The following is a 26,466-nucleotide window of genomic DNA, read 5'->3' on the forward strand; positions in this document are numbered from 1 at the left end:
ACCACGCGTGCGACTCGGCGGGAGAGCGCGCGCGTTGCCGGCGTTTCCTGAATGGCGGACTTTTATGGGGCAGCGGCAGCTGTTCACTTTCCGCACGCGGAACAGACCTGCAAACGATGCGGTCACGGTCCGGCGCCTGCCGCATGGTACGGCGCCGAGTCTCTAGCGATTTCCCCGCAATGTGCGGCCAAGGTCGCTACAAGGACGCTCTTCCCGTCGAGACACTCGCGCAGTGCCACGCCCCTGCGGCTTCCGCCTTTATAGAGCATCGCTGGGAAAGCCAGTCGCGTTCGCTTTGCTCTCTGTCGTGTGTGTATACATGTTTTGTACAAGGTATGCGCTCGCCGTCAGCGAGGTATTGCATTCGTTTTTTTTTTTCCTCCGCACAAGATTTGCAGCGTACTCGTCCTACAGTGGCGAAAAGCGCGCGCGTTGAACTTTCATGCGGCCAATGTAATTACTCCAACGGCAAGGCGCGTCTCGTTCATCGTCTTTGAATGGCGGTGAATGTTCACCTTGTATTTCCCGTGTTGTACCCAATGCCCTCTTGGCATAGACGCAGCTGTTAGCGTTGCGCATAGAAAAACACTCAACGGTACATCAAACGGTGAATGTTTTTTTCTTGTTTTTATTAGTTTTTCACGATTAAAATATCGCCACATATTATATATGCCCTCGCATATGCTCCAAATAGAAAGATTGGTGTATACACCTTCGGTAACAATAGACTGTACACGTCTGTGTACCGCATGTCAAACCATTTGGTAAAAAACATATATACGGAGAGTTATTTGCCCAAAATTTATTCGCAGCTTCTGCACTCAGCCAGAAGTACATCCTGACTGAAGGCAGGGTCACATTGAAGGTTCCCTCCTGGCAGAGAAAGAGGGGTAGAGCTACCTTTCCAAATCTACCAGTCACTAAATAAAAAGTCTCGTTTTTTTTTCTGCCAGTTCCGAGGTCTAAAGCGTTTTGTGGTTACTTTACACTGTTAAAATATGCATACAGTCAAATAAATACCTTTTGTTGGGCGAGAATATACATAGCTTTGTGAGTTTCGGCCGTGAAACCTAATTTTCAAAGCAAACGAATGCTTTGTGATATACAAAAGAAAAATGCGTGGTAACGCGGAACGGTCGCCCGTGCGAGGACAGTGCAGCGTTTGCCATGGAAAATCAGGACGACACACCGGGGCGCGCCCACGTGCTTCGTGCACTATACGCTGGGCGTACATCCGGTCTATGCGAGCCGGCTCTGCATTGTAAACGGTGTCAAGCTGGCGGAGGCAGTTGGGCAATTACTCCAGCGCCATACCGTATATGCCGGCGCCAGTCATGCTTGGGCGGTCGGTTTTTCGCAAGCGCTTTTTTTTTTTTTTTTTTTGCCGGTTGCCTGCCGAGACCCGCCGCTCAACTGTTGGGCAATCGCATTAAGCTGATCAGTCTGATGAGTCGCGAACGCCTTTTCTCTCTTCCCGATCAAACGTGGCAAAGAAGCGTCGGTGGCGACACACTCGTGGGTGTGCATATTTTTCGCTGCGCTGAGAACACGTTCTCTGTGCGAGCTCGCTAACACTGGCCGGGGCCACTCAAAGGAAGAACGTCTTCGAACATTAGCGGTCTCGTTTGCGCGTCCTATATTGAGCGGAAGCAGCGGGCGGCAGAGAAGCCAGTTCAGCGTATGCCGTGAGTCGAATCAATCAGTGACCACAATACCAGCGTTCTCTTGTTCACACATGGTGCCTTTACTTCGGCTGACACAGACCTTCCTAAGTGATTGCTTTGTTTCGCGAGGGTGCTGTCGTCTCGGTGAGGGGAGAACAGAAATGAAAACTAGTTGATATAGATGAACCTTAATGAAAACCGAGTGGTAATGAAGACAAGGAAGGCGAAATGGAGCATTAAGTGTACTATTTTGTGTGTATTGTAATAAGTGTGATATAGATTGGAAAAAAATTGGCCCATCCCACGTACCTTGGGAATCGATGTTGTGCGAAGCATGTGGAGGGAAGGTGACTGTGTTGTAATTTTTTTTTTATTGAGCGAGACGTCACAAAATGACGCTGAATATATGTACAAACGCACAGACATGTGAACAGTCGTGTATTTGCTAACGATGCCAACAGCAACGCGGCTAATAACACCACAAGCAGTAAGCTGATGTGTAGTGCTTGTGCCAGCGAGGATGGCAGCCCTGGACACTGCTAGATAAATGAGCTTCTTTGGATGGCTTTTTCCTACAACTGTCGTTAACCTAACGGGACGGCTGTAAGATAGGAGTTCGTATATGTACTGTTTCCTTGATTAGATAGCCAGCACTGCAACCACAACAGACGTTTCACGAACATTGCTGTGTACTTGAAAACCAGGTCCGAGACCTGGTGTGGCTCTGTGGAGAATACCTGACTGCCACGCAGAATGCTGGGGGTTCGATTCCTGCTGGGCCATTTATTCTATGCATTCGTTGCGTCAACGCTGCCGATGCCAGCTTATCGGGGCGAAGCTCCTTAGGGCTGACCTATAGTTGCCGTCCTTCACGCCCCACAAAACCGAAACCCAAACTGAACACCTGCACAACTAAAAAAAACAAAAACATATATCTAATCAACCGACTCTATGTGTGATAAACGATACGACAGTGCAATATATGATCAAGTGCGCCGTCCATCCGTCCGATAGATAGATAGATAGATAGATAGATAGATAGATAGATAGATAGATAGATAGATAGATAGATAGATAGATAGATAGATAGATAGATAGATAGATAGATAGATAGATAGATAGATACGGTCAATGTCGCCGAAGTTCGCTAAGAAATGCTTCGCATTCAAAAGAACTTTCCATTGGCAGAGACAGAAACTTTGACTACAGCACACTTAAATACGGTACAATTAACGTTACTTTTACCTTCGTTGGCTTCATTATCGCTGCTTTTAAAGTTGTGTCCAACAAAAAAAAAAAAACGCACCCTCAAAAATTTAATTCCTTTATTTTTTTTTTTGTAGAAGAGCAGTCTCTACGGAGGTGACCAAACGTTTGAGTTTACTTTTTTTTTCCTCTGTTAAAAATTAGTTTCGTGCTGTCATTGACTAGAGGTTGCGAAGTAGGATGCCATTTTTTGCAGCAGAAATTGCGTTCGGCGGTCATTGTGTCAAGTCACAGCCAAGGCTAGGCTATAACGTGATGACTTATAGAGATATAATGAACAAGCAGCAAAACTGAGAGGCCAGAATTTTGAATTCGCCTCGTAATCAAACCAAGAAAGCATAGGCAAGCTTACTTTGTGAGCTTTATTTGATTGAAATGCAAGAAATTGTTGGCTAAACTGAAATGAAAATTGACAAGACAAGACAACTTCGCGGCATCCCGTGGGAGCTACGCATCGTATGGCAGCGATATAAATAAATGCCCAAGAGTGCAGATGGGGTAACAGCCGACTATGTACCAACATAAATATCCCGTTGGCAAACAGGTACACGCAGGTGAGCTTGAAGTGCTCTGCAGTCACAAACAAGGGCTGGTTAGCATCCTCGATGATTTTGATAAAACAGTTCTTGGCGTTCCGGGTCACCATTTGAATAAAACTAAAAGTAATGCGCCAAATGTCTGTTGGACATTGAGACACAGATGGACATTTCTCTTGATTTGATGGCGTTTTGACCTCGAGGCTGTCCGAAAAAAATCAGGAGAAATGACCTACGCCAAGAATGGCGCCGTTAATTTTCCAACTCTATATACCTCTCCAGCTGGCAGAAACATGGGCACCGTAAAGGGCAAATCTGTCGATACCCCATACTGGCGCTGGAGCGCAGACGGCTGCGACGCGGCTGCCTACACTTTAGCGCTGTAGCATGCTATCTGCAGATATGTCCTCTGTTTGCTTCAAACGTCTGCTCTGAAAAAGAGAAGCCCCGTGTTTGATTCCCGATTGTTCGCTTGCAACAAGCTGTCCCATTTTTTTCTTGCGTTCTCACGCTCGTCAGTTATCCTTCGGGACGACTGCGCATAAAAATTGAGGCAGTCGAGCTGTCTCGAGTGGCTTTCGCAGTCGTTAGTGCGTCGCGGCGTCCTCTATCGTCTGATCTGGTAGCGCAGTTTATGCGCGCCTTCCACAATGGCGTCCCATCCTGTCTCGCACGCCTGCAAACATTGCATCGACAGCCGCGAAGCGTTAGAACCGCGCGCGTACACCGCTGCTATCCGCCGTAGCCGCGATGCAAGCATCGGTGACGCGCTGTCACAGACTCAACAGCTGTAGCAAACCGAGTGACCTCGAAATTTCCGGGTGGTATATACCCGCAGAGAGCGCGCGCGGCTGCAGCTGTGTTAGCGCGGCAGAGTCCGCGAAGAGCGGCGGCAGTGGACAGCAGAAGCCTGGCTGTGACACCGGCCAAAGCGAAGGCCAAGCCCCGGTGGGGGCCCCGGGCCCTGTGGCGGTGCCTACGTCCTCGCCGTCAGCCCTCGCCCCTGGCTTCCGAATCATTCTGGGTAACCGCACGGCCTCCAGCACCTGTGTGTGCCTCTGTATAGCGGGCTGGTTGTGTATAGGTGCCTTATCTGCTGCGTGCACGATTGGCGCATCTCAAACCGCGCGCGATGTTCAAATTACTTTACTTTGACGCCAGGTGAGCCCAGTTCGCACGCGCTATCGCCGAATCTATAGTTCGGAGATGAATGAGCTCGGCTTCTCCTTATCTGCCAGCTGCTGCTGAAGGGATTCCGAAATTATGAGATTGGAGCGTAATCCAGTTTACCAATTAAAATACGCGCGAAACGCATAAACGATTTTAAGAGACAGCCGCTGAGCCAAGTTGAATTTACTTATTTGTTGCGCGTGTGAGAGGAGTCTAAGTGTGAGTTCTATTTACTTTAAGGTCAAAATAATGATCATGAGCGTGGATTTCAACAAAATAAATATTCGAGCAGGATCTTCGCAAACCTGCAACTCTGCGACACCATGCAGATATCGTAGTTCTGCTACATCTCTTCGAAGATCTAAACTCGACTAAATTGCTTTATGACGGAAGTGTTTACGTGATATCGCTACTGTGTGTACCATGTTTCTCAGGAAATCCTCACCACAAATTCGCGGTGTGACACTGATGTGAAACACATATTTTGTCTTCTATGTGTTATGTGTGCAGAATTGGGATATTGCTTTTAATGTTGATTTACGCAGTTGTGGACGCGATACCCCCGTCTTTTTTTTCTCTACCTTCAATAACCAAAAGTGTTTGTAAAAAGAAACTATGTCATGAGCTAGTCGAAAATTTGATCTATGAGTGGCCGTTAGATCGTAACTTTTTTTTTTTTTTCAAACGCAACAGAACGTTATCAAACTGCAGTTTCCAAGAAAAAAAATTTCTCCCTCCTTATGTGGGCACTGAATATGGCAACGTTATCTCCTGTCTAAGTGTATACTACTCGCTCGCACGCCCACTACTTTTCATGACCCCATTTTGGGGATTGATGCGCGTTACGCCTTCATTGTGTCGGCGATGGATACACATAAGTGCATCCTTCCCATATATAGACAGACAGGAAAGGGGCTTATTACGAGGCTTGAAGGCATCACCGCGGCTTGTTGTCGGTGAATTTTGTGTTCGCAGCGGACACCATGGTTTGCACCGCTACTTTCTTTAGGTAATTAGCGCTTCAGCACTGAATAATAAGTGTTCCTAAACCTGCTCTCATGAAGGATAGCTTTAGGGAGTGAGTTCACTTCTCTCGGGTATACCAGCAGTTGTGGCGTGGGCATGTTATAGCCATGGTGGCCTTGACGTCGTTCGTCGCTGTTAGACTTCATATACATATATATATACATTCCGGCACGTTGAGTGGATAGCGAAAGTGTTTTGTATGCACTGCCTGGCCACCCATATACTTCCGCTGTTCGCTTTCGCCCACGGTTCCCTGTGCGCGATGTTCTCCATCATGCCGGAGGAAAGGCGCCGAGAACTTTCGCAACGCTTCCGCTCTAGCACGTCGAGACAACATATTTAAGGCAAAAAAAGTTATTGTTTGGATGTTTTATATGATGTTGATAATTATAGTTACACATTCAATACAAGGTGATATTGTACTTTGTTTGGTTTTGCGTGCAAACACTGTCGGTAAGGAATAGTTTTGCAACAGTATTTCTGTTCAAGTGTGATCAAAGGCGATCAAGGTGTAATTCTTCTAGTCCTCTATAAAGGCTCTTTGATTGATTGATTGATTGATTGATATGTGTGGTTTAACGTCCCAAAACCACCATATGATTATGAGAGACGCCGTAGTGGAGGACTACGGAAATTTAGACCACCTAGGGTTCTTTAACGTGCACCCAAATCTGAGCACACGGGCCTACAACATTTCCGCCTCCATCGGAAATGCAGCCGCCGCAGCCCGGATTCGATCCCGCGACCTGCGGGTCAGCAGCCGAGTGCCTTAGCCACTAGACCACCGCGGCGGGGCTATAAAGGCTCTTTAAAGATATGATTAGTAACATTAACTGCGTCTTAGTTTGGACACGGAAAGCACTTACTTTTCTGAATTGCCCCGCCGCGGTGGTCTAGTGGCGAAGGTACTCGGCTGCTGACCCGCAGGTCGCGGGATCGAATCCCGGCTGTGGCGGCTGCATTTCCGATGGAGGCGAAAATGTCGTAGGCCCGTGTGCTCAGATTTGGGGGCACGTTAAAGAACCCCAGGTGGTCGAAATCTTCCGGAGCCCTCCACTACAGCGTCTCTCATAATCACATGGTGGTTTTGGGACGTTAAACCCCACATATCAATCAATCATGTTTTAATTGTGATTCGTCATGACTGTGCCTGACGAAAACACCGAGTGGATTTAACTGCAAGAAGGTAACTCAATCATCGCAATGTCATTGCGCTGACCTTAGCTCTGCTGTGTAGTAGTGCCTCATTCGCACACCACGTACAAACATGGAGGCACTTCCGCGATGCACCTGTCGCGACGCTGTTGCCCTCTGCTGGTCACGCCGATGCACGGCACGTCGAGCTGACATTACGCAGCGCGCAGGCGCTCCCAGGGTCATCGATAATTTCGTGACGGAGTGTGGGCAGTAAGCCTCTCTGGAGACGTGCTTTGTCTCTCTCGCCGAAAGTTCGCAACCTTGTGGGACGTCTATAGGACGGCCTTGTGTGTGGCGCATGGTAACGATATGCAAAGGTTTGCTGCAGGGCAGGGTTGGAGGGTGGAATCATTAAGAGCGAATACTTACACTGTAACTATAGCCGTCTAATTAGATCAGAAGTTAGAAATTTAAATATGTAGATTCGTTTGTCTGTTCCCCTTTGGAAGCTAGGCCATGGCTGAAAACATTTTTCCCGAGAAAAATATCGTGAATGATTTCGCCCAATTCTAAATGGTATTGCGCATCAAAACTGGTCGACTAATATTGTTCCTGAAAATGTTATACTGCTCTATAGGCCACTGTGACCAGCCGAGTATATCGCTCGTCGACTCAAGCAACCTAAATGGTCGTCTGTGTGTCTGATCTTATCGTTCTAATTACGAACTTGAGCATTATTATAGGACCCGTAGTTATAATTTAAGCTACCAAGGGGGTGTTACAAGTATTATTTAGGAAAAAAAAGTAAAAAAAACTTCTGAGGAACGATAGCCAAATTAAAAAAAAATGGAGCGTTTGTATCGTGGCAAACGTCATAAATGATCATATGAACGTTACCGTCCGAGAAGCGGCAAATCAACATTGCTGAAAGATAATAAGTACCAGCCAGCTTCAGAAAGCTTGAATACTATCCTTATGATGTTGTTTTCCCCTTGTTTATTATCATTCAGAGTTTATTGCAGAAAGAGTTTCATTGGAGCAGTCGGTGTCCCGACTCTGCATGCTGATCAAATTCTGATGCGGACATCAGGCAGAGCCGTACCCATATTTAGATCATCAGTGAAAGGACCATAGGCAATAAAAAGTTATTTGGAGCAGTTTCTGGTGAGCGTCTGTTGTACACCCCGTGTTTGATTAAAAACGTTAGACCCACCTATATTCGCAACGCTCGTTTTCTCAAGCATCGTCTCAACATATCGTAAAGTGCACATGACTGTTGAGCGATCCGGTAGTGGTTCCCAAGCGAGCCGCGCACTGAAATGGCAAACGCTGATGCGATCTCTGTAACTCCATCCATCGCATTCAATTCTGGTAAAGGTCGCAATAAGCAAGGACAAAAAAAAAATACAGTGGACGCCGGCTACGCCCCACCTCCACTTTCATTGCTGCTATTTTACGGTGAAAGCTGTTATGAGATCAGAACACAGGTCACGTGCAGCGCCGCATATAGTTGCCCGTCGCCACGAGGGACACAACGTGACTCGATCCCGGGTTCACTGCGTGCCAGTCAAATATTCTACCGCTGATCCACACCGGCGCCTGATATTTATGTTAAAACTGGTCTGAGGCAGGCTCGATGTCGGGAAAGTAATCGCGCTAATATGAGTACTAAAGCGTTTTAGAGCATCAAAAGAACAATCAGGCATCACACCATAGAAATTGCGCTAAGAGTGTGTCGTCCAATGATCCAACCCCTTAGAAAAGCTTGGTCTTGTTCACCTGTTGACTGTGGCGCATACCCACTTCAGACATAATTCTTCTTCATGGTTTGGGTGCACGTTAAAGAACCCCAGGTGGTCAAAATTTCCGGAGCCCTCCACTACGGCGTCTCTCATTATCATATGGTGGTTTTGGGACGTTAAACCCCACAAATCTAATCTACATAATTCTTCATCGCAGTCAACCACTGCATAAAAGTATTAGTGCATAAAAGCCACTGCATAAAACCACTGCATAAAAGTATGTAGAAATTGCGCTAAGAGTGTGTCGTCCAATGATCCAACCCCTTAGAAAAGCTTGGTCTTGTTCAACTGTTGACTGTGGCGCATACCCTCTTCAGACATAATTCTTCATCGCAGTCAACCACTGCATAAAAGTATTAGTGCATAAAAGCCACTGCATAAAACCACTGCATAAAAGTATGTAGTGAATACTTGGGGGGGGGGGGGGTTGTGCTACTTTTTGGCTACGCCACTAGTCTCTTGGAGTCGCTCTGAAATCACTTCCACTGACTTGAGAAATGAACTGCGAATTCGCAAATCAGCCAGGCGGTGATCGATCCAGAATATACGGCCTACCCGCTACAAATATGCAAGTGACGCATGTACCGTTTCGCAACGTGGCGGCATGCATCTCTTGCTGTGCCATACAGGTGCACCTGTCCTCCTGAATCAGTAACAGATGCATGTGTCACTTTGTTCGGCACCGGTACGGCGAGCTCATTACAACTATAGCGTTTGTTGAGCTGATCTGGCTTTCGTTTGCCACGCCGGCGTGTGCGGTGTTTGGTTGAGAAAGGGCGCCACGTCCGACGCAAACTATTCAAGCTATAGCCGCACCACGACTATGAGAAATTATCAAGGAACAACACTAGGCAACCAGCATCTCACAAAACGATATACTGACTTAAGAAAGAAAAGCGCACATCATATATGTAGAGCATGCCCTTTTCCATCGTATATGTTGCCGCTTACTTTGCAATCCTTAAATCTTCTTTTTATTTAAAAAAAAAAAAGGCCACACATCTGAAGATATCAAGATGTGTGTTTTCCTGCCCGTTTTCTGCACACAATTCTAAAAGAGAGGCAATTTCGCCTACATTTTTTTTAGTCTTTATCGCAAAAATGTGTTACCATCAATGTATTGCCGTATAAAGGAAATACGACTGTTGTACACGATCTGGGCATTCACTTTCGATTTCCCGTGTTTATTTTTTCAGTGATGAGATTGTAATTATGCAGCGTATCGCGGTGAGGACGCATCAGATCATGCATGTTCGGGCGGCGGTGTCCGTGCATATAATGGGTCGTATGTATACGTACATATGGAGTCTCAGCCATTTCGTGCTGCCCGTATATGTGTAATTGCGGGGTTCTCGGCATTTTTATGAGGCTCTCACAGCGGCGCACTGGAACGGATGTGCCTGCGTGCACTGCAGTCAAATACACAACTTCCAACTTGCATGATTCTCAATACTTTCCTCGCGTTGCGGTCGCTCATACATTAACTTGCATACCATGCAGACTTACTGCCATGGCCACAAAACATATATAGATGATCAATATATATTGCTTGCGCTTAGGGCTACATTTTCGGTATAGTCTTATACTGACGTGTATCACCTGCAGGCACACTGGCACAGGCGAGTAGGTATACTAAGAAATTATTCAAGCATAACATGGGCTCGCATAAGCTGCATGCTGCATTTAATACACGCTTGCACACTTTCCACAATTCTTGTCTCAAAAAAAAAAAAAAATATATATATATATATATATATATATATATATATATATATATATATATATATATATATACATCGAAAAACTAACAAGAAGCCATGACTGGCGGCGAAAGTAAGTTGTAAAATTATTGCCGCCGTTATATTTTTGTCATTTACTGCGTCTCTGTCCCTCTTGGGTAACAATAACCCCGTGTATGTGTAAGAGAGTAAATGTTTCGCAAGAATACAGCCGTTCTTTGGAGTTTCTCTAAGAATTAAGAATTTTTGCCTTTTGCCCTTTAGCATTCACTGCCTCGTCCGGTACTATTATGTATAATGCAAGGGCCGCTGTCCCGTTTTCTAATCCGACCGGCAGCGGCGGTCACACTCGCCTCCACGGGCGCTCTTCGCTGGGCGTGGCTTTCATGGGAGGGTTGGGGAGGGGGGTAAGGTAGGTCTGTATTAGTGCGCCTTGTATTTCGCATAGGGGGGGCTTCCATTAAATCTGTGGCCCAGACTGCACAAGAGAAGCGTGCGCTCCTCTTCTTTGACATCGATCGCCGCCACGACGCTGCGGCTACAGGGCACGTGTACACACATAAGTGCAGCAGCTGGGTCCTGGCGCTATGTGCCCCCTTCTTCACCACCGGCCGCGGCTCGATATCCCGCGCGCAGACAGCCAGCACCACGTGGGCCGCCGCAGTACGTGTCGTCCGGGACACCGCCCGTCGACAAGCGCCGCGGTTGCCACCCGCCGTGCCCTTCGGCTCAGTCCCTCAGTGTGCGCTGTACGGTTCGAACCGCTGCACCTGTGCACGCGAGTCCAGCCGAAGCGTTGCCACGAGAGCGCCGTCTGCAAGGCTTCTTCGCCCGGGGAAAAAGCCCGCGAGAAGCCAACCGAAAAGGAATGAAGACGACGCCGCGATTGCGCGGTCACCGTCGACGCTGGAACAAGAGCTGAAACAGGCTGTAGACGTCCAGTTTTTCGTCATCCGTTCGGCAGAATCGAAGCGAGCAATGTTTCTCGACGTACATGGTCGGTCGCAACCTGAGCAGCCAACGTGTTAGTCTGTCATTTCGAAGGAGGTACAAGACTGTCCAAGAAGCGACTCCACGATCGTGTTCCTGCCCCGCACGTGAAGAGGAAGGCATCATCGAAACAGTCTCCCTATCGCTGACTCAAAGCGAGGGAGAGACTCCTCGTTGACCCAGTTTACCATGCCGATCAATCTCGCAGTGAGTATCGAAGCGGTATTACCACGAATTATCTCTAAGGGCCAAACAAATGGTTGTTCGTTATCTTGTTATTTATTCTCCATATTGACCGAACCAAGTTGTGCTGTCTATCAGCGTCAGTTTGACTGGGTAAGAACCACTCCCTAACGTTTCGCACGAATCTTGCTCTTCCGCTCACTTGCTGAAACTTGTATTTCGGAACGTTGCCACAACCGAGTGCCCTCACAGGATCACTATGCGGTCGTATAGGGTATACATGTGTACTTCTTCCTTACTATTTTGTCCCTCTTTACCCCTTCCCTCGGGCAGGGTAGCCAACCAGATATTTGTTTTCCGGTTAACCTCCCTGCCCTTTCGCATCACATCTCTTTCTCTCTCGCATGAAGAGTGATGGACGCTGCTAAGTGGTAGTATATTGAGGTTATGAAAGACCCTTCTCTTTGCTATCCTTAGTAGATCGCGAGTTTGGAGGGCGAAGGGATGGAGAACATATAGCTTTAAGGTGCATCTAGAGACGAGTAACCACACCACCGACCGCCAGGTCGTGTTACCTTTTTCTCGATTCGCAAAACTGGTGGGTGCCCGAAGGCAAGGTGAATCGAACCCGGTACACCCGGCGCTCTAAACGAACGCTCTTCAACCTGATTACCGCGCGCGGGATCGAATCCCGGCTGCATTTCCGATGGAGGCGGAAATGTTGTATGCCCGGGTGATCAGATTTGGGTCCACATTAAAGAACCCCAGGTACCCCAGGTGGTCGAAATTTCCGGAGCCCTCCGCTTCACTACGGCATCTCTCATAATCATATGGTGGTTTCGGGACGTTAAACCCCAAATATCAATTAATCAACCTGCTCTTCTCTCTCTCTCTCTCTCTCTCTCTCTCTCTCTATATATATATATATATATATATATATATATATATATATATATATATATATATATATATATATATAGTCTGTGTGAAAAAGAAGTGATTGTGACGTGTTGATTGAATGCTAAAGCGTGCGAAGGTGAATCAGCAACAGCGAAATACCACGTCTGTACACGTTTACCACCGGTACTTGTACTAACAAAAATAAGATATGTATTGAAAAGTGTATTAACTAGTGAGTTAAAAATTGGTTTGTTCAAAAGCCTGTTGTGTTGTTGAAACTGGTATTCAAAAACAGCACTGCGCCGGGACACGGAATAGAAGCGGCAAGACAGGGCGCCGACCGACAGTGACTAATATACAGAAAAAATTGTATATAATTTCTGCTGCTTTCACAGGCCGGGAAGGTGGTTTTATCACGTTTTCTTGGTCCTTATCCGTCTTTCTTGATTTCACTTTTTTTTTCGTAAAGAGGGAGCATAGAGGGGCTTCCGGCAAGGCACTGCATATTGCCAGCGCTTCGAACCCGCGCATCGCGAGAGCCAGGACGAGGCGTGCTCCTGTTCTCACAGCATGTCTGGAGAGCGCGGACCTTGATCCCAGGAGTGGCGCACGGGCGGTAAGCCAGCGCTATTGCTAAATGCGTCTCGAGGCTTACGACGTAGTCGAGCTCCGCCTGTGGCGCGCGCGACTGGCCCGCGAGTGCGCTGTGGATGCAGTCCCCCCCCAGACGCCACTTTTTCTTTGTTGTTCAGCCGCCCGGACAGTCAGCCGCGGTCGCCGCTCGTCTGCTAAGGGCACTGAACAGGGGAGCGCGCACCGTATGCTCGGCCAATGAGCGCGCCGTGTCTGTGCCCTTGGGCCACGGCCAGTCGCTTGCTTGTCTTGTCAGGCCCAGTTCCTCGTCTCCCGCCGCCGGCATATGTTGCTTCCCAAAGGGTGGATATGCTTCGACCGTCTTGAAATAGTGCCCCGGAAGACCGGATCGTGCTCACCTAAACTGGGCGTCAACCTCACGCCTCACACCTCCAAATCTTGCCTTCTGCTCGCTCAGGCTTAACAGTGTCCCTATATGTCACACTATAGGGCCACTTCCGCACTGCAAGTTTCCATTGAGAACATCACTGCTCTCTAAGCGGAAGCTGACCTTTCTCCCGCTCGGGAAGAACCTTTGCAGTGTGTCCTTCTGGGCGCCCATCGAGGACAGTGCATGGCCTGGGGCTCTTTTTGTCGGTGTATACAACTGCACATTTCATCGTCAAGGAAGAGTGTTGTTTTGGACCTAGTGTAGCGGCGCGGAACCTCTTGTAATCTTGCTGCGAAAGCCTAGAGAACCTCCTCGGTGCTGGTTTTGCTAGGCATTGTTTCGCAGGCAGTGCCCTCATTTGAACGAGCTGCGTGTACTGTTGAGGCGACTCTTCAATACTCGCTATGATACGGATGCCACAGAGCCCACTGGTGAGTCACTTCGATGTGATTTAACAAGTGACCAATTTACAGAAAGTGTCTGCAGGCGTCCCTTCATCGCCTCCAGGCACTTTTCCATTCTTCCCCCCACACTTGCGTGTGTTCAAGTCATGGCAATTGGAGGCTTTTTGCCTTTCAGGCTGAACCACTGAGACTTGCTGTGTTCGTTTTGATTAGAGGGTGGGGATGGACGCCGCAAGTCTCTCATGTACAACGCATGAGACCCGCTCGTGGGATGGCGTCCGAAATGTTGCGTTTTTATTGAGCTCATCTGCGTATTTAGCTAATTGGCTTTAACTCTTTTCCCAGGCCACGTGGATGCGCGCGTTTCTGTTGTACATGTGCTCACTTAAATTTGTTTTCTTTCAGTGTTTCTCCATCAATTGGCTGCATTTATGTATTAATCCTCATAAGTTGCAATCGAGCACTGTGTATAACCACGGGCCGGAGCCTTCGCTCTTGACGCAATCATCGTCACTGGGCACGTGGTCAGAAGCAGCTGCGGGTTGTAGATAAATGTACTCATGCCGACGAACTTTATGAGGAAAGGTGGAAATAGCGAAAGCGCCCCAACCAATGGTAAACAGTTCGTTTTTACGAAGGAAAAGCTTTGTTGCCACCCTCATCACTCCTCTCTGTTCAAATGGAGCACCCGTTTGAATGCAGCTGATGCGACGACCCATTTTTATCTTGGTTTGTTTAATTGCCGGTGTCCCCTCTGGGAGCTGCAAGGGCCGTACGTAATGGAGACAGTGGCGCATGGCCGAAGCTGAGCGGTCGGTCTCCCCACCAGACTGGCTCGGTGCCACGGCGATGGGCCAGCGTCCGAAATAGCGGTTCCCTCGGAGAAGGAGAAGTACTCGCAATGCTTCCGGTCTGCGCAGCGCTGTTACAGCGACTAACAAAATGAATGGTTACTTGTAAAGCTTTCTCAAGCGGCGGGCCTTCGTCACCTTCGCACAGTTCCGAAGACAGCCTGTTGAAAACACCGAAAAAAAAAGAAAACTTTTTTGTTTGTTTTTTAATGCTGCACTCTGTCGCAAAACTTCGCCACTGTGCATTGCTCACTATCACCAGTTTTCCTGGTGTGTATACGTAAAGCGGGTACGTGAAGCGGAGACAAGACAAACAGCGCAATGTTGGGACAATTATGACGTATGTAAAAGAGGTGTGTGTGTGTGTGTGTGTGTGTGTGTGTTGTGTGTGTGTGTGTGTGTGTGTCTGTGTGTGCGTGTGTGTGTGTGTGGCCATCGGATTTTACCAAACTACCGGGTTGCGATGTCCGATTTCATTTCACTGGAGCGAATATCCGCCTGTCGTGGTATCGTAGGAGATGCGGTGCCGCACTATATAAGCTCGAGGACGCAGTATAGTTCGAGTGCTATTAATTAGATTCAGGTGCTCGTCAAAAAACCAGAGGTGGTCAACATTAAGTAATACGGAGACCCCACTACGGCGTGCCTTGTGATCTTATCGTGGTCTTTGGCGCATAAGTGTTTAGAAATTGTTGTCGTTAGAAGGGTGCATAACTGGCACCGAATTAATAAGACTTTGCCTTGTATGAGATGTTTGCTATTGAGATGGGCGCCTTTACTTATATCGTCGTGATTGGCTGGCTTTAGCTCATGCGAGCAGAGTTCTCGTCAGAGTGCTTTTGAGATATATCCACTCTGGACACGCCCCGCATCAATCCCGATGCTGGGCACATATATCATTGGCGAAGCCAACCGCCCAATGGCACATAGCACTGACGTACACAAAGGTTAACTGTGAATCTCCACTCTTATACAGAGCATTTTGTTCGTAAATGCCTTAGCTAATAATATGTCCATCATTAGGACTGCAGCTGTAGTACGACATTATGACAGGGATTGTTTTTGTTTTTTTTTGCTGTCCCCTCGTTTTAAATAGCAGTTTGTGCGCACGTCTGTCTTCACCACTAATCATTTAAAGGGGGTGTGAAGTCTGCCCTATGCCTTTGCTCTGTTGTACCTGTCCCGTCATTGTTTACGCGTCGAGGGTTGTGACAGTGAAGAACTCTAGTTGTGGCCACCCAGGTTTTTGGTGATATTAGCGGCCAAGGCTCGCTGATCTTGCAATGCAAGAAGTCTTTATCTCCGGAAAGCTGGGCATTCGAGTAATAAGCACGTCATCGCTAAATTTTCATTTTTGCATCCATTGCGAAACTTGCTTCGAGTACCCCTAATTGAGAACCGGGCGAACTCAAATGAATGCGTCTCTTGAAATGGTTTGGCTACACCAACAAGTCCGCTACCTGTATATGCTAATGAGGCTAAAACTTGCGTTGTCATTCACTTTTTAGTCAGCGTTCGCTCGCATCGTTTGAAATGAGAAGGCGGTGCGGCTTCTCGTATGTATCTGTGCCTGCGGCAATCGGTGGAATTTCTAGAGTTATTTAAAAAAAAATCAGGCAGCCAACACATTAGGCTGGATTAAATATTGAGCTTCGTGGCTCACAGGTTTCAGGGACCTTTTTAAGGGCCCGGGACGCTCACGGGTTACATCTATCCAGTATGGATATAAGCGACAGCGCGCATTCACAGACCTCACTATAGTGGACACTCCCTGACTCAATTGTGACGCATTTTGTGCTGACAGGGCCGTTTCTATTGGTTCAATCGCGACTTCCGAGATACTGATGAGGTTTAGGACCATGCGTGGCATCTTTGATACTGTATGAAATGCCCAAATCTTCGTGCAGCAGGCGCGTCAGTGGGTACTTCGCCTCTCTTACTCATTTCTACTCGCTAATGACTACTCCTACTATAAGGCCAAGCATGCCCGATGTTCCTCAATGAGTACCATGCGCACACAACACGCCATGGCCGACTCGCGCTCTGGAGAAGAACCCAGCAGAGGTGGGGAGCTTCCTACGTGGCGTACGTAAAGCTGTGCGCCCGCGCGAACGCAAACATCGAAGTCTGGCTGGCTCTTGCGCTTTCAGAAAAAGCTCACCGTCCTTCCTTTCCACAGAGTTCTATTGAATGGGGGGGCCCTGCTGAAAAGCGATGAAACGGTCGCGTTTCATTTCATTCTTCTTTTTTTTTTTCCTCGGGGCATACAGGGTGGCAGGCGGGGTGAGCTGAGCGTGGTTCCCCGACGCCATTTGCATTCGAGAGGCCAGCACGCTTCGATCTGCATGACTTGCATCTTATGTAGCCCCACGAACGAAGCCAATTCTGAAGTGACTTCTGGAGCATCGTTGGGGCGCCACAGATGTTTCGAGTAGAAAAATTGTCAGTCGAATCCACAAAAGAATCTTACAGTATATAGTTGTCCGTAAAAAAAAAAAAAAGCCAATCCCAATCCCGGACATATTATCGAAGGTGGTCATATAATAGCAGAAAACACTTGCGCATTATTGTGAATCTTGACTTTTTTTTTTTTTTCCTTTTCGTACACTTCTTGAAGCCTTCATAGAAGCTACTGAAAACACTGCACATTTGAGGGAAGCATTTTTCGAGCACGCGTGGTTTGAGTATGTCGCAGTTATATGACCACATCTCCTGTTTATGTGGCTCACGTAATTTGTCGATTCGTCATTTTTTTCAGTCTATACCAAGCGTATTTTCGAATATTGTGGCCTGTTGGGTGGGAAACAAATGCACATCAGGGATATCTACCACAACATTGCGGCCTCCTGTATCAATTCTCCCGCCGGTTAGTTCTCATCCGCTTCGCGGCCTTAACCGACTATCGTTTGTACTGTCTTTATTACTTCGACTATACAGCACAGATGTGATCGGCCAAAAATTACACCCCATCTGTTCGGAATGCTGTTATAGCGGTTAGCTAAAACAGTTACGACCCAATCATGGTGTGCTTATTAAACATCTTACAACAGAATGCTGTTCGAGTTCGATCTCAGCAAATAAATGTGCAAAATGTGCTCTGGGGGGAAGGCGGAGGCCAGGCGAGGTTTAGATTCGACCACGAACCACGCGAGAAGTGCATACGGCTACGCGAATGTTACTACTAACATCAGCTAGCTACAAAAATTTAAAAGGGCGCACTTGATAATTATTTCAGGTTTATATTCACGCCGTGCTTTTGCATTCGTTTTTGTCGATTGTGCGTGTATTATTACAATTAAGCTTTACCTGAATCATTCGGGAAAAGTTTAACGCGACTCTCCAGATCGCGACAAATCAGAGGACACAGAATTAGCACTCGGGTAACAACAAGTAGGGTCATTGTGAGAGCTAACAATATTTGGTGCCACGCCCCGGTGCGCTTTACCACCGCGAGGATGATCACAGCGGTGTCAATTTTACATGTACTTTCATTGCTTCAGTTACACAGCAAAGCCAGTAATACAAGCACAGGTCTCGTATCTACGTGCTATGGCTGTATTCATACTGATAGAATGTAGGGAGGGGGGGGGGAGGTGTTCGCAGTGCTTCAGTGTATTGTTTACATTATCTCCTTGCAGCGTAATGTCCACGTTACACGAAAAGACGCAGTTTTTTTCAACACGAATATAGACTCATAGTGCAAGCAAAGAAAGAAAAAAAATGGGCTAGAAAGAATGGACCTGTATAGCATTTAAATAGGACCGTACGACAGAGAGGTGGAGGAAGGAGTTGTTCAGATCGCTGGCAATGTTCTAAAAACGTTGATCGCAGGCGCCTTGTTCCGCGCCCTTATCAGCGTTAGCCAACTGGGTGCTAGAAAAACACTCAACACAAAATAAGACGTAAGCAGCGCATGGTGAGCGAGAAAACGAAATAATTAATCGCAATTACCGAACGCTTTCATTTTTTTTTTAAATTTGTGCTCGCGCTTTAGGTGTTTAACGACTACGTGCCTGACAAGTTTAAGCTGAATCATTTTTTCCCTACCGCTAAGAACCTCCGACGAGTGTTGCCGGCTCGCCTATTGCTAAATTGTATATATCCCATTATCGCATCCAAAATTGGCATCGATATTCGCCCGTATATACGAAATGAAATGAATAGCTGTCAAGGCGATTCGTGTGCGGAAATGTGAAATTGCGCTTTACTGGACATTACCGATCGACTCATTCGTGATATCCACGACTGCACATTCGGTAGCGTACTTCCCACTTCCGTGTCAAACTGATTTACGTAACGAAGTTTTGTGCATGCAGACCACGCTCATATCGTTGCAGCCAAAAAGAGCAACATTTCGAAATTGTCCCTGAATGCGAGTGAACGACGCGACTACTAGGAAGGGAATTCGCGCTCGTGTATTTCGCTCGGAGGCAAATCACGGAGCGCCGCGCGGAGGCGGAGGCACGCCAGGCGCCGCCATCTTCGGCAGAAGCAGATGGTCCGCGCATGCGCGCTGCGCTGAATCAATACTGGCGTCTGACGCGCCGGGAGACGCCGCTTCGTTTCAGCCTGTCTCGCCGCGTTCCGTGTTCTTCGTGAGGTTTTGAACAGCGCTTCGACACCGAGAGCGTAATTTAGGCAACGAAACCGCGCCCCGTTGACCTGGGCAAGAACCGAGCAAGCAGATTGGCCGGCATCGGCACAACGACTCCCCGGCGAACTCGTCGCCTCTTCGAAGGGATCCTCTCGGCGATGTAGGCTGCTTCTTTTAAGCTGCACAAGCGGCCGGTAACCATGGTTACTGAAGGAGAACAGCAGGTAAATTCATTTTGAATTGTATCGCGCGTTGCAGTCCACCCTCTCGTGCACAGAGCTATGTATACACTGCCTGGTGTATACGTAGCTGTGTCGCGAGCGCTCCTAGGTACGCGGTAATGTAAACACGCGGCTGCATTTGCCGACCGGCGGCAGCGCTTTGATAGGGAGAACAAACCCGCCTGGTTCCGTGGACGCTCATTTTTATTTGGGTTTCGTTGACAATGGTTCGTAATTTATCGCGAGCATAGGGGGGAGGGGGGTTGATGCAAACGGTTGTGCAGTTTGACCGTGAACGTAGACCATCCGTTTACCGTTTGGAGTACCGTTGATAGGCAGGGCCGACGATAGTGGTGTGCGCCCGTGCGATGATACTCGGCCAAAGTTCAGTAGGTCGCCGTAGTATCACTTTGCACGCGTTTATATTTAAACGACGCTTGAAATAGCGAAGAGCGGAGAGGGTGAGCGCATCGCGCGAGCGCTGGCACGCGTACCGCTACGCGACGTTTATCGTAAACCGCGCGTAATTTTATCTGGCGCATGAGTAAGTCGGATGGCTCTCAGTATCTGCCGTAAATGCCTGTCTTCCCACGTCACGTTGGTGGCACCTGCGCTGTCATTTATAAGGTCTTGATCTATATCGTGAATGCACTGCAAATCAAATCGCAGCACTGTACATTCTTTAGAATTAGCTAGGGGTTGCAGTTATTCGTAAATTTCGAACAACGAAATCGAATAACTGTCTATTCGATTCGCTACTCGTACATACTCGTAATGCCGAATATCTTTCAGATAGTTTTCGCATAGTTTTTGATTAATCAGGACAGATGGCAGAACGCCCAAACAAAGAAACTTTGGAAAAGTAGATGTCATTTTTCTTCTTTTAATCACTAAATTACCTACGTGCGTGCAGCCCAAGCTCTTGCGAGACTGTCGACGCTAATTATATTAACGGCGGAAATAGTTTTACCCAAACGCTCTACTCTTACTCATATTTTACCATGCTGCAGCGGCATCTCATTAACCAGTTTCTGTCGTCTTCTAACAACAGAAGTTGGGGAATACGACTGCATTCAGCTGCACGAACAACAACAGAAGCAAGTGTTGCGTTTTCGTAAATTTCTCTTGCCCATAGAACTTTAAACACTATGCTTTCGGCGCTGAGGGCCGTGTTGGGGTGACATGTCTTTATCTCGTTCACGATATCTTTAGCTGTATTTGGTTTGTTCGGCTAAAAATTGTTTAGTTTTGTGTCTCAATTTTATGGAATTGTGGGCGATAACTGACTACTGTAGTCACTGCCGTATGAGCCTAACTTAGTTGTCAAAACTGAGGTGCTTCGAGTCGGTTAAAAGTATCCCTCCCCTCCCCCATTTTTTCTTTTTTTTTTTTCGCCGAAAGATGGTGAATATTTTTTATCAAATGAAATTTTTCGGAGTGTTTGGGGCTATTGTGAAAGTGGTTTTGGTATTATTCGAAAGCTATTCGATATTTATTCGTATTTAATTTGGTATCATTGCTATATGATTCATATTCGATTAGTTTCCAAAATTCTCTGCATGCCCCTATTTAGAATGGAATAAGTCCAGTATATCGTATCGCTTTTGACTAGGGTACCTCTTGCAAAGCATTTATGTGGGCATCAATTAGTCAACTCCTGGCCCTACCACAAGAAACATCGTTGGCAGCTTATATTCATAGAAAATTTAACTTGTTTTCATGGACAATATCGAGACTTCCATATCTTTTTTTTTGTTTTTGCTTAGGATAATATTTTATAATTTTTTTCATCAAATTCTAAGCATGAATAGCTGCATCAGGTGCCAAAAATCATAAAACACGCTAATTGTTTTAAAAACATAATATTTCCGTTACTGGGAAAAATTTGTCTCGCAGCTCAATGTGTAATGTAGTCTCCACCTATGGGTGAAATTAAATGTGCTTGTACTATTTCTGAAATGTCTAGCGCCAATGTGCAGATGCTATCTTTAAAGCTTTTAGTAGGATAATTAATATTATAGTTTGTTTACTTTTTTGTGATTAAGTGATTGATCAAGAAGAAAAAAAAATGTATGTAGGTAGACAGGAAATGAAAATTTCAGTTCAGTGTATTGATCATCATTAGTGGGCACTTTGTGCACATTATTTTAAGTGCATTTTTGTGTTACTACACATCTAAACTCTACTGTAGTAAACCTGTAAATCTGTGTAAAGCTGTTCTGCTTTGTGGGACAAGATTGTATGTATTTGCCTAGTGCTTTGCGTAATTACTGTAGCAAACCTAGATACAGCTGAAATCTAAAAAAAAAAAAATCTTTGTTTATTTGTAGCATTTTTACTATTATTTCTATCTGCTGACAAATTCAGAAGGCGTGTTAACGGGTATTCATTTTTAATTTTTGCTGATGGGTTGAAGGCCTGTAAAAGAAAATGGACTAAAAGGGCATTTCATTTAAGAAGTAGTGTGCATGAAATTTATGTTCTTGGCACTGCTTAGATTTCTTTAATGGCGTTAGTTTTCTGGAGTTATCATTAATATTCGATGATATCTGTTTTTTGGACGACTTGGTAAATAATTGCACGAAGAACAATCCTAATAATAAACAAAAAGTTTAAGTATAGTAATTTACTTTTTTGTTGCATAATTTGCATTGTCTATTAGAATGCATTTTTTAGTCATTTAATGTGGTCACTTTCAAATTAAATGATCGGAAGGCATTTGCTGATGGGGATGTGTTGGTTTGCTAAATGCGTGGCTTTGTTATAAATTATTGTTTTGTATGGCTTGCTATTATTATTTAATGCAGAATGCTACAAATAAGCCTCATATGATTAGGGGAAATAAAAATAATTGAAGAATATAGCAATGTAACCATAGTTCCCTCTCATGCTTTTTCATAGAAATTTATGCATAGAAAATGTTGCTCCCTAGCATCTGTTTATGCATTTGATGTTTACAAGATGTTGGCACCTTTAGAGTATGCTGGCTACTTTCTTTTATGATACATTCCTAGTATTGAAGGCCACAGAAATGTAAAAAAAATCGCTTGAATTTACTGTTATGGTTTTTTTTTGGTCACTATTTAAATAAGGAAAAATATTGCCTTAGTTATTTAAACATACGTTTTTCTTGGTTCAGTGTAGCAGTTGCTGTTAATGTCACTTTGACTAGTCTGAAATCTGGTGGTATGTTGCAATAGTATTGAAAGTTGGGCTAGTTGGTAAGGCAGCATGTTTGGGTACAGCGTGAGAACAACAAAGATGGAAGAGTACAGAAGGGACACAGACGAGTGCTCGTCTGCATCTTCATTATTTTCACGCTGTACCCAAATACGGTGGCATGTGATGCATCAACTAGTTGTGCAGGTTTCACACTTGCCAGGGGTGGGGGAGGAAAACTGGACTAATGGCGAATTCCGTTGAGAGAACAGGGTAGGGGCACTGTGCAATGAGGAGTAGGGGGCAGAGCACTAAGAGCAGGGCCTCGATCTATCGCTGGAATGTGGAACGCTTCTGGGGAGCAGGTGAGAAAGTGACGAGTCGGGGAGAAATATATCATGTGACCAAAACATTTGAATCCCTGATATTCTCTTCAGGGCAGCAGCAAAATACGTGTGAAATTAGTCAGTTACATGCTCACCATTATTCCATTCCACAGTTACACAGTACGTTTGTGCAGTGACGCATTCACCAAACATTGCTGCGTACTCTTCATAGCCATCATTGTTGCTACCATCAAACTACACAGGCATACTACATTTGCCACCATTCTGATCGGCTGAAAAAAAAAAAACAGTTAAAACAAATACAGAGCATGTGACGATTAAAGGTCGCGTGGCTGGTCATACTCTGTCCACTCCACTTTTCAGGTGAGAGCGAGCACTACAAGCTGCTCCTGCCTGCTCTTGGAGCAGCAAAATTGCTCTCTCTCTACCACTGGATGGCATTGCTCCTACACCTGTTTATGAGTGCTCCTGTTCTCTGAATAGAATTCGCCATAAATGTGGATTGAGGGTGAGGTACACAAATCTGCCATAGTTGCGGCTAAAATATGGAATCTGCTTGTGCATGGGTCATTTCGGCATTATAATGCATGCTTAGAAAAAAAAAAAAACGAAACCACTAATTAGTACTGATAATGTATGCGACCCAGGACAGTGCAAACGCTCCTCCTAACCTACTCATAACTGGTGCCTCTATATCTAACCAAAACAATGGCAAGGGGAAAATGGAAGCTTGCAATGAGAAATTTGAAAACAGGGGGTGGGTGCTGGATTTCTCAGCCTCTGTATCTGGTAACTCATTAATGCAGCATTTCAAAACTCCCATTGATGGTCTTGCTGTGTTTTGGTTATTTGGTGGGGCCCTTTAAATCGACCTTGGGTTCATTATTATAACTTTTTTTTATGTGTAGTCAACCTTGGGTTCATTATTATAACTTTTTTTTTATGTGTAGTGCGGGACAAAGGCCTCTTTTATCAATCCTAGATTATTCCTTTCTTGTGCAACCTAAAGTACCATCAGTGAAGGCAGTCAAAAACTTTCTCTGTATTACCTGCCGCTAGTTATGGCATCCTGTACATACAAAATAAATGAATAATCAAATGTTTGAATAGGGGTTTTTCAAAAATGAATAGACCATGCATGAGTAGGACACGAATGAGAAATCGATTTGTATGAAGCCAATTTGGATATTCACTCGCTCCTAGCAATTAGGAAATGACAAAATGAAGTCTTAAGCTGCACAGCAGCCAACATATGAATAGTGACTACTTTTTTTGACACATTTGTCATGTTTAATCAAACTATGTGACTGTATCTGCATATGTCTGCATACGACTATCTGTGTAGTTCTAATAATGACTGTCTGAGGAATATATGTAGACATATGGAAACATTTTTAATGGCTCACTTTTTAAAGTACTTGTCTCCACACTTAGTACCAAATAGAATCAGGTGAGAGCAATTTGAGAATAGGGTAAAGACTAGTGAAATTATATTGAATAATTATGACATCAGTAACAAATATATATCTTTAAACATTAAGCAGGTGTGCTTTTGCTTGCAAACTGTGTGTGCTTGAAAACTGGCATCATTACACCAGACCTTGCCTTCCTAATAGGGAGAGCTTTGTAAGCCTAGCAAACTGGCAGAACAACGTGTGAGGAAAACAGGCCCTTAAAAGGCGTGGAATCTAAAGTCATGCCGATTTCACGGAATCTTAAGAGAGAGGCTGTACCCACTCAAGGACATTGCTGGCTTGCCCCTGCGCTGGCTCTTGAGGCATTTTGTTGTGTGGGTTTGCCTTGAGCAGTTGCTTTGTTGGTAGCAGAGATGGATGCAGGCGAGTCTCAGAATCCAGGCCATAGTGTTGTGCTTTCTGCTTTGTATGGATGGATGTACGTTGTTTTCTCTTCTGTGGCTGCTATTGTGAGTTATCTGCGTGGAGGTTCATTTCACCTGGAAGCTTTGCCTGTGTCTCAACCAGAAATCATCAACGAAGGGTTGGAAGAGTGCTCACATGTAGTGGTGAGACTATAGTTTACCGTTGCAGTTAATGATCTGTGAGTTTGATGATTTCACATAAAGAATAATTTTTCTACAGATAGTCAATGCACTTGAAATGTAAGCACCAACTCTGCACGTGTTTCACATGATGTATTCACGACTGACCTTTGCTAGCTTGTACAAGTATTCCTGCTTCCAAAATTTGAAGGTGTTAGTATCTCTTTCACTTTCACAAATGTGCTATTACTGTTTACATTATGTGTTATGGGGGAGGGGGGGTCTGAAAATTATGTTGATCTCTTGTGGTTTGGTATAAAACTCTACTGTTCATTTGTTGCTTGATATAATGGCATCATTAGGGCTATGTACGTCATACATCGGTAGATTTTCCTTGAATGCTTATTACTTGCATGCTTATCTATCTTACAAGCTGCATGAAATTTTATTTATGTTGAAGCTGACATTTGATGATTGCTGATAAATAATTTCCATTACGTAATTTATGGCTGGGTAATATTGTACTGATTGAAAGCTACTCTGAACCTCTTTGTTAGAACCAGGTTATTTAGAGTTTTTATGTGGAAACATTAACCCTGTACATTGTGTTGATGAGACAATTTGACCATCTCATTGGCTAAGTGGCTCTGAGAATCAGGCTATTGTTATTCCACATTTATTTATGATTATAAATTAGCACTGTGTATTTAAGTTTATTATTCAAGTAGTTTACCTTATTATCTCTTGTACATGGTCTGTGATTAACAATAAGTGCTAATTATTTAGAAGTATTAAATATTACAAATAGAAAGCTGATGCATATTACAGTGACCGTTGACATTTTTTCAGAGTGCTACATAGTATCAATAAATGGCAGGGGCTGAATGCAGTGCATATCTGTGAACAAGTGTGCAGACTTTCAGTAGAAAAAAATTGGCTGCTTAGTTTTAGATAAGGTGAAATTTAATAAGAACTAACACAAAACTAGAAGATTTGTTTCTTCATCAATATGATTTTCTATAGGAAGTTGTTAAAAGCTACTGTGCAGGTTAGGAGGCTCCTTATGGACAGAATGTTGAAAATGTCCAATTGAAAAAATGGGGTAGCAGAAATAATCAAGTCTTGGGTTCAAGAGTTAGTCAAATGATATTCATTTATTTATTTATTTCAATACCCTCAGGGCCCGAGGGCATCAAACAAGTGAATAAACTTTGGTGCTTATATTATGTACGGGAGAAAAAAGTGAATGGACAGGTACTTTATTAGCACTTGCAAAGGCAAGTCTCTGTTAAGTGCAGTGAAACGTGGGCTGTTCATACCTATGATGATATGAGATGTTATATATTAAATGGTTTTGGAAGTTGACAGCTGACTCTTAAGCTTGCTGCCGAGATATCATTTGCTCCAAAATGGCATATGATGTATGATATCTAACTTTTTTTTTATTAAATGTA

General features: G+C 45.3%; 1 protein-coding gene across 27 annotated transcripts in view; it reads left to right on the forward strand.

Moving 5' to 3' along the window:
• LOC119176963 (uncharacterized) overlaps positions 1-26,466 on the forward strand; it is a 351,479-nt gene that overhangs the window by 59,926 nt on the left and 265,087 nt on the right. For 18 of the 27 annotated variants that reach the window (XM_075878291.1, XM_075878315.1, XM_075878316.1 and 15 more), the window contains exon 1: positions 24,827-25,036. The exons of 5 other annotated variants lie outside the window; for them this stretch is intronic. In XM_075878291.1, coding sequence (XP_075734406.1) covers positions 24,842-25,036 — 195 coding nt within the window. In that variant the 5' untranslated portion in view covers positions 24,827-24,841. Of the gene's footprint in view, positions 1-4,370; positions 4,491-11,393; positions 11,538-13,728; positions 13,869-19,255; positions 19,511-24,826; positions 25,037-26,466 lie in introns of those variants that run through there. 4 more of the 27 variants (XM_075878314.1, XM_075878313.1, XM_075878311.1 and 1 more) reach the window with 4 other exon arrangements.

Source organism: Rhipicephalus microplus, chromosome X (genome assembly GCF_043290135.1).
Source record: "Rhipicephalus microplus isolate Deutch F79 chromosome X, USDA_Rmic, whole genome shotgun sequence".
NCBI lineage: Eukaryota > Metazoa > Arthropoda > Arachnida > Ixodida > Ixodidae > Rhipicephalus > Rhipicephalus microplus.